Raw genomic sequence first — 8483 nt, forward strand, 5'->3', positions numbered from 1 at the left:
GTTATCTATAAAAAATACTCTTTATGCCCGTTGAAACAAATTGATGCAATATAACATCAATTGGATTTGTCTTTATGAACTTTTGTTAACTTAATATGATCTACAGAACTTTCAATCGATGATTTGGTTGGTTAATTTTATATTTTGCAATTAGTGAAAGTATAAAGTTTTGATGTATAATAGTATTAGTCTATATTTTCCTCTCTCCCTCTCTCTCCCAGTATATATAATTATAATATTTTTTTTATTAAGAATAAAAAGTGTGTTAGGAGGAATACGTTAGAAAGTTTGTTCTTTTTTATAATACTAACATTAACATATTAACAGTGGAAATTGTGTTTGTAGTAAATTTATGTTGTGAAGTGTGAAGAGTTGGCCGCGAAAACAGGGTGCTTGAAAAGCAGTGAACCAAACTATAATTGATTTGTGCAGTACTGAGTCGTCCGCTCCAATTTCAATCATTCATTCACTTCTTCAAAAACTTAAAAATAATATTTCATTTCATAATCAAAACTCAAACTCTTTCATTAAAACGACGTTGACGTAACGGACCTATCTTTCTTTACTAATATTTAACTATGCCTAACACAACTATTAATTATGCCAACAATATACTTAAGACATGCTTAAATTACCAAAAGTTTTGGAGTTTGAATTTACACACCGACCCGGGTTCGATGACCCGGTCGGGCCGGTCCGACGACAGATATGTCGATCAGGTTTGACGATTTGAACATGTCGGGTCGATCCTACGATAAGATCGGGTCGGACTGATTCAACGATCCAAACAAGTCAGACCGATTCAATGATCTGGACAAGTCCGATCCGACTTAAAGATAATTTGACCCGACATGACAGCCAGAGTAGGCCAAACCGACGTCCTAGACGTGTCGGTACTGAGCCAACAACAGAAAAGTTTAATAATATATTTTAAAAGATAATATATTTTTCATGTTTAAGAAAAAAATCCATGAAATGACGGGACTTTTGTGATATTTTTGATCCTGTAGACTTCTTTAATAGAGACTTTTTGAACCTGTGGGCTTTTTTGACCATAATCTTGTGGATTGGACCAAATTGATAACTTTATATATATATATATATATATATATATATATATATATATATATATAAAACTAGTTATTAACAAGTTATCCGATAACGGTATTTGATAACAGATAAAACAACAATTAACAAATTTTATTATGATAGACTCTAACATCACGACTTTCATATCATGTTAAGAAATATATTTTAAGCTTAATTCAATATTACAAAATCGATTTGTAAAATAATATTTATAATAATTTAGAAGTTGTAACTTTATTATAAATTCACTTTTATCTTTTATTGGACGTGAAACTTCCAAATATGTACCAAAAGTATTTTCCAATTTATTACAATACTTTCTCTTGTTTGTCTGTAATATCCGTTTTTTATTTCTCATTTTTCTCCGCAGGTGTGGGAGGGAACATAAAGGGCCTCATGTTTTCTCTATCGAATGGTATAAGACACAAACTAATTACTGTAGGTAACACATGCTACATATAATTTGTGTGGAGTAGACTCTATAGAACTAATTATTCTGTCTCTGTCCATGCAAGCTAACACGAGACAGCACGACAGAACAACATGAGTAAATCCAAATCCAACAGATAATACTCGAAAAATGCTTCTTCCTCTCACCCTGTCTGAAGATAATTCAATGGACTCTAACCTTCTAGTAATCATTTATCATTACATATGCATGTGGATATTGTCAGAAACTAAGACTTGATATACCGGTAAAAATGTAATAAATAATGCCATAGGAAAGGTAGATACAGAACAGAACATTGTACAAAATGTTGTATGAATTCTTCTACGAATAACGTAATTCTTTTCAAAAAATACATCTTAGCTACAAAACACGAGAATATTTACACCACCAAATAAATAACATATATATCTATGTTATTTCTCTGCCCCCTATGCATATTACCTTTTTTGAATCAGCAGTGAATTCAGCTTCTCATCATCATAACATACAAGCCCCAAATAAAAGTTCAAACCAGAAGCTTTTAGAGAAAAAAACATGAGAAGGCTATGACTTCTAAACTAGCTCACTGACATTTGACACAGTACACAAGTTTCACTATCTAAACTAGATCTTCACCAAGACAAAAATGAAAACTTAGAAACTATGAGGAATTAGATACAGAGGAGCCACTGATCCAATTGTCAACAACTGAATTTGGTGAAACAGGGGAATGAGCCTTCTTCAAAAGTATAACTTCATCAGTCCTAATATCCAATGTTTCTGTCTCTTCCCGTGCACCAACCCCATCACTTTTGATTCCTCTTAAGATCTCTACCACTTCATCCATGCATGGTCTCATATCTCTTTCCTGTTGCAAACACCTAAAGGCCAATTCTGCCACTGCTGTTGTCATCCTCCTTATACCATGATCCTTCTCAAACCCAAGATAAGGATCAACCAACTCATGCAGTTCCTGGTTTTGAATTTTTTTGATAGCCATGTTTGACAAGTTCACATCACTGCGATTCCTGTTGATGTCCACAGCTTGTAGTGATGATATGAGCTCAATCAAAACCACTCCAAAGCTGTAAACATCACTTTTATCAGTGAGTTGGTAGCACTGGTAATACTCAGGGTCAACATAACCAGGTGTTCCCTGTGGAGCTGTTGACACATGAGTGACATCATTTGGGAAATCCCTTGAGAGACCAAAATCAGCAACCTTGACGCAAAATTGATCATCCAAGAGAATGTTGTTGGTTTTAACATCGCGGTGTATGACATCATTTGCATGTAGGTAGGCTAGAGCCTCAGCTGTTTCAACAGCAATGTTCAATCTTACAGGCCAAGGGAGTAGAGTTGATTTTGAGCCTCTTCCTTGAAGATGATAAGCCACTGTTCCATTAGGTATGAATTCATAGACAAGGATAAGTTCTCTGCTATGTTTAGAGGTGCATCCAAAGAGTGTCACAAGGTTCTTGTGCCTTAAGCGTGCTAGAATCTGAACTTCATTCATGAACTGCATAATACGCCTAGAGTTGCTTTCATAATGGCGTTTCACTGCAACTGTGCGTCCATCTTTGAGTTCACCTGTTTAACAAATATAAGATTGTTCAAGAAAAACAGATATCTTTCCTGGTATCATATCATACACATCTTTAGAATAATTATATCATTGTATCAGAAACATATGGCATGTGACAGATGAATTGTATCCGTGCATCATGGACATGTAAGTTATTTTGTTACCTTTGTAAACAGTGCCAAAACCTCCCTCACCAAGTTCTCTAGAAGCATCAAAGTTTTTGGTAGCTTCCTCCAGTTCCTCATAGGTGAAGACCTGGACACCAAAGTAGTAACTCCTGGCCACTGGATCAGTCTTGGAAGATTGGTAAGAAGATAGACTTTGAGAGGTGATAGTAGTGGATGCAAAAGTGTCTCCGCTTGAAGTTGGAGCTATGAAGAGCTCCATACTTCTTGATTTTTGATAAGTTTTTCTTCTTCTTTGTACCATACAGTACACACATCCAAGAATGACAACAAGGGCTGCAACTCCTCCTACAGTAGCGCCTGATAACAGTACCAATAGTAGACATTAGTACAATTCGTTTAACAAAATGGAAGCATTTAAAATTAACAAAATGAAAGTTACCTATTGCTACACCTACATTGTTGCGTTTACCTGCAATAATTCCAAACAAATAAGATGTCAAAACAACGGATCATAGGGATGAAAAGGAAAGGTAGTTAACACATGAAGCTAATAAAGCCTCAATTCACCATAGTTTTCTACTGCCAAATCAAATACACTATATAACTTTTAGCTTCTTAAAAATCACATTGAAGAAGAAAATCACATCTGAGATGTGTGTTTGATGTGGAACCAAACCTACTGAAAATAGCTGGAATACCTGGAGTTGAACACAATTGATCCCCACAAATACAAATAGGTTGGTTCTTATCAGAATCAAAGCCACAGTGGCCACCAGAACCAACACACTCAACGCACACACTCTCAAAAGGATTCCAATAGTTCACATTAAACCCCTTCATCAGAATCTCCCCAAGCAAAGACCGGTTTTCCACCAGTCTATCAGCCTGCTCTTTCAGAATTGGAACTGCAATATGTTGAACGCATTCAACAATTGGAACTGCAATAGGGTCCGAAGGTAACGAACCAACCAAAGAATAAGACTCATTCAAAACCCCTTTACTCTCACAGTGAAACAGATTTTCTGGTGTTTTGGGGAACGCTGAGGTGGGTTTGCACTCATAAAACAAGGTCAGGTTTTGGTTCCCGGAACCATAGCTGAAGATGGGGTCATCAAAAGTTGAGTTCACGTAAACATGCGTGCATGTCTCGTTCCAAAGGTCTAATCTTGCCAAGGTGAGGGTCTGAGCCACCGAGTTGATACTAATGACTCGGTAGCTGACTGATGAGATGTTCAACTCGGGGACGACACCGTCTTGGCAGTTCAAATGGAACTGTGGTGGCCCACAGAAGGAGGGGCGGTCACCGCCGGTGAAAGGGTAGGAAAGGTTGGTGATGGTGCCGCAGTTGAAGGAGGTGACTTGGCAGGTGGAGAGTGGTGCATCGGGTGGCAACGACGTCGTGTGGTGGAGAGAGAAGATGAGGGTGATGACTACAATGGTGGTGGTGGTAGTGGTCGACGACAGGGACAACATGGTTTATCGTTCGTCGGTGGTGGCAGTCCTATGAACTCTGGTTCTATGATTTGAACTTTAAACGAAGTGAGAAGAATGGAAAAGAAAAAAAAAAACATGAAGATGAATTTGTTTGACTTGGACTTTGACAAGGTTTGAAAAATAAATTATAATCTGAGATATTTGAGGCTTTAGCAATAGCAGCCGAATAAACTAATACTGTTAATTTTCTTTTTCATAATTCACACACTTTAAAATAATGGGATAGTGGAACAGGAAATTATTTTGTTAGGGAAGGTGGTGAAGGATGCGTATATAATATTGAGTTAAGTCAATACACAAATCATACTGTTATAGCATGGTTCAAAATGGTGGCTGTTCAAAATCTAGAAGTATGACAGAAAGGTCTCAATCGGTGATAGACATGGTTTTTGGATGTTTTGGCCGGTTGGTTCAGACGGAGGAACTGCGTTGGAATATGTTATAGTTAAGGAAAAGAGACACACGCGGTGGCATCTAATAACATGATGTCACAAAACGTATATTTAACAGAGTTACTGGCCCCATAAAATGAAAGATAGTATAATTGCAGTCAAAGATGGCAACAAATATGTTAAAGCGAGATGAACGTGAATGTGTGAATCCTTACAGCTAGAAGAAGCATTCTTATCCAGATCTTCCTAAAAAAACTATGTCAATCTTATTCTTATCATCAACAGCAGAAACTTAAGATGCATCTGTGACTGTGAGTAAATACTCGGTATAATGATGAAGACACAGTTACTCACCTGAATTTTTACATGTGGATGGAGAAGAACCATTGCTGCAATAGCAAGAAAATTCACCCGAGCTTGGATTATAACCACAGTACCCACCAGAGTTTTGGCATTTCTCACACAAACTATTGTTTGCATCCCACTCCGCGTCAAAACCATTATCAAGAACAGCCTTAAGATTTTCCGTCGTTGAGTTTCTTTCTAGAAGTTTAGCTTCTGACTCCAAAATCGGAACAACTACTCTAGATTTGCATGCTGCCATGATTTCACCTGACTCAGAATTCTCAAGCATGCCCTCCGTCACAAAATAGTTAATCATTTGAGTTCCATTTACGCTACAGTTAAACCAAGGGAAAACGGTATCTGATTGAGGAAATGAAGGACAATCATAGTAGAAATAGAGGTTCTGAGAATCTGAGCCATAATTAAGGAAAGTGCCATCTACAGTGATGTTCCTGAGGATAGTTGGACAGATGTTATTCCAGTAGTCAGTTCTTACAAGTTTGAATCTATGATCCGAATCATTGACTTCAAGAACTCTATAAGTCTCCGACATCAGGGTAAGCGTTGCTACTTCACCTGTACATTGAAGGTTAAACGCAGGGTGGCCACAATATGGGGGTCTACCATATCCCCAGAAAGGATAACTCAGGTTTTTGAGATTTGCACAATGAAACGGAGAACTGCACTTGAGATAATGCTCATCGTCAGCACAAGATGTTGGAGTTCGGTTTAAGGTGATGGTTATGACCAAAATTGAGAAAAAGGTGCCTTGAAGAAGTTTCATCTTCAGAAAGAGAAAAATAGTATGGTAGAGAAGAGAGACAGAGGATTTGATTTGACACTGCAATTGATAAAGAGAGAAGAGGGAGATTTCAAGTGAATTGCAGCAGTACTAGTGATGCAAATGTAAATTTAGGTGACCTGTTAGGCTTTGACCAGACACCAACTATTCTTATTTTCAGTTAAAAATTGTCAAATTGGTGTTACCTAACTCTGATTAAACATTAAACAAAGTTTATGGGTTGGTGCTCTGTGTGTGTAACCGCTCAGGCTAATTATGACCAAACTTTATGCCTAACAACTCCAAACAACTCCAGCTTATTCGTTTATCATTCATACATTAAAAATCAAAAAAGGCTTCACACGTTTACTCCAAGAATAAAATAAAATCTGATGGTTGGGTGAAAAAACTACTTGTGAAATGGTCAACAGGAGAATTTATCAGGAGTTTGATTTGTTGTGTACATAAATATCCCGAAAGTCAAACATTATCATGCCCTTTGTCTGCAAGCAAACAATTGCTGACCCGGTTCTTCGGATGCTATGGCGTTTTAGGGAAGAATCAACATCATCGGCACCATTGACATGCCAAATGATCTTGAGTAAAAATACCTTACAACCCAGTTTTGTTCCATATGAAGTTCTGTTCTCTCTCATTCCTCGTTTGAGGTACAACCTCGTTGATGTTCACAAGGAAATACAAGGATCAAATATTGGACCCTTTTCTTCTTTATAAAAAAAGTGTTGTTTGCTTGTTAAAATATATAATAACACGCTTCTTCAATCAGAAGAAGCCATGCATGTTGATTTTTTACGAACTAAACTAGAAATGGAAATACAGACATACCTGTGCATGTAGCAGAATGGGGTCCATCCTTGCAGAAACATTGGAATCCTCCATCTCCATCAACCCCACACTCACCACCAGAATCACTGCATTTGTTGCAGTCATCGTAATTTCCCACCCAATTCAACTCAAAACCATTCTGTAACGCTTCACTTATTTTGTTGTCAATCACAAGTGAAGCGTTGGTTTCAAATATCGGAATCACCACAACCGTGCAACTCCCCGTGTAGGAAAGTTCAGACTGGGAAGTGTAGTAGACATATCTATCAGCAGCACCACAAATAAGAGGACCAAGTGGATTCGTCGATATAGAGGGGGGTGAATTGGAAGGGCAATAAAAGAGCGTGAGGTTGGCAAGATCATTATATTGATGATCATATCGAAAGTGAGTGTTATCAAAGGTGTTGTTCTTGTACTCACTCACACAGATACCATCCCAATAATCATCTCTGGCAATTGTTACTGTCTGTGTTGTATTATGCCAATCCAGAATACGGTACTTGGCATCGTTGAGGGTTATCTTGGGGACTCCCCTTTCGCATGCGAGCCTCTCTTCACCGCAATAACTATCTCTGTTTTCTCCGAAGAAGGGGTACCTGAGATCCAGATTCGTATTTCCGCATGTAAAAGCGTTACTACAGTTGCTGTATTGAGCATCGTCCTCACAAAGATAGGTTGGAACATTGGTTGAGATGAGCAACACGACGAAGACGAAGCAAGGCTTAGGTTTCATTGTTGGAGGATGAGAAAAGATGTGGGATGCAGGTCGAGAGTAAAAGGAAGAAAAGAAGGATTGAATCAGTAAAAGTAGCGCGTAGATTATTATATTGGGAACTCTTTAACATTTGGTGTTTCACTTTCAAACATGTAAATTTCAAAGCTTGATGTTTCTAAGAAACCCAAGCCAAACGGCAACTAAGCATGTTTCTTTGTTTATTTATTTATTCTGGGTGTGATTACGTGACCTTAGCTTATGTTAGATGCAGTTGTTGTAGAATAATGTTGTTACATTGCATACACACTAACTCCATATTTTTGTCTCATTCCAAATTTCCCTAAGTCTGCTTCCAGAAGAGTAGACCGTACTAAAGAAATTGAAACCAACCATATTCTACGTCTTCTACTTCATTGTTTTTTCGACCTTCAATGTAACATAAATGTGTTTGTATCGTAAAAATGAAAATAAAATCTCGGACTTGACTGAATAAGAAAATATATATATACAGTCGAAAAAGTATGAATCCCGAATAGTGATGCAAATATCTTAATGACTACACTTTCTTTGAGAAAGATAAAATATTTTGCTAAAGAATATATATTTTTCAATTTGACTGGCTAAAATCAAAACTCAGCCTTTGACGCTGAAAATAAATTATAAAGAATGTTTATGAAG

At 37.3% G+C, this 8483-nt stretch overlaps 1 protein-coding gene across 1 annotated transcript; it reads right to left on the reverse strand.

Moving 5' to 3' along the window:
• Window positions 1–1791: 1791 nt before the first annotated feature.
• On the reverse strand, window positions 1792–8483 carry LOC114185233 (LEAF RUST 10 DISEASE-RESISTANCE LOCUS RECEPTOR-LIKE PROTEIN KINASE-like 1.4). The gene is given in 6 exon segments (XM_028072846.1): window positions 1792–3109; window positions 3269–3589; window positions 3672–3701; window positions 3931–4742; window positions 5469–6148; window positions 7068–8483. Coding segments are annotated over 6 exon segments (3528 nt in total). The 5' UTR covers window positions 7824–8483; the 3' UTR covers window positions 1792–2180.

Source organism: Vigna unguiculata, chromosome 5 (genome assembly GCF_004118075.2).
Source record: "Vigna unguiculata cultivar IT97K-499-35 chromosome 5, ASM411807v1, whole genome shotgun sequence".
NCBI lineage: Eukaryota > Viridiplantae > Streptophyta > Magnoliopsida > Fabales > Fabaceae > Vigna > Vigna unguiculata.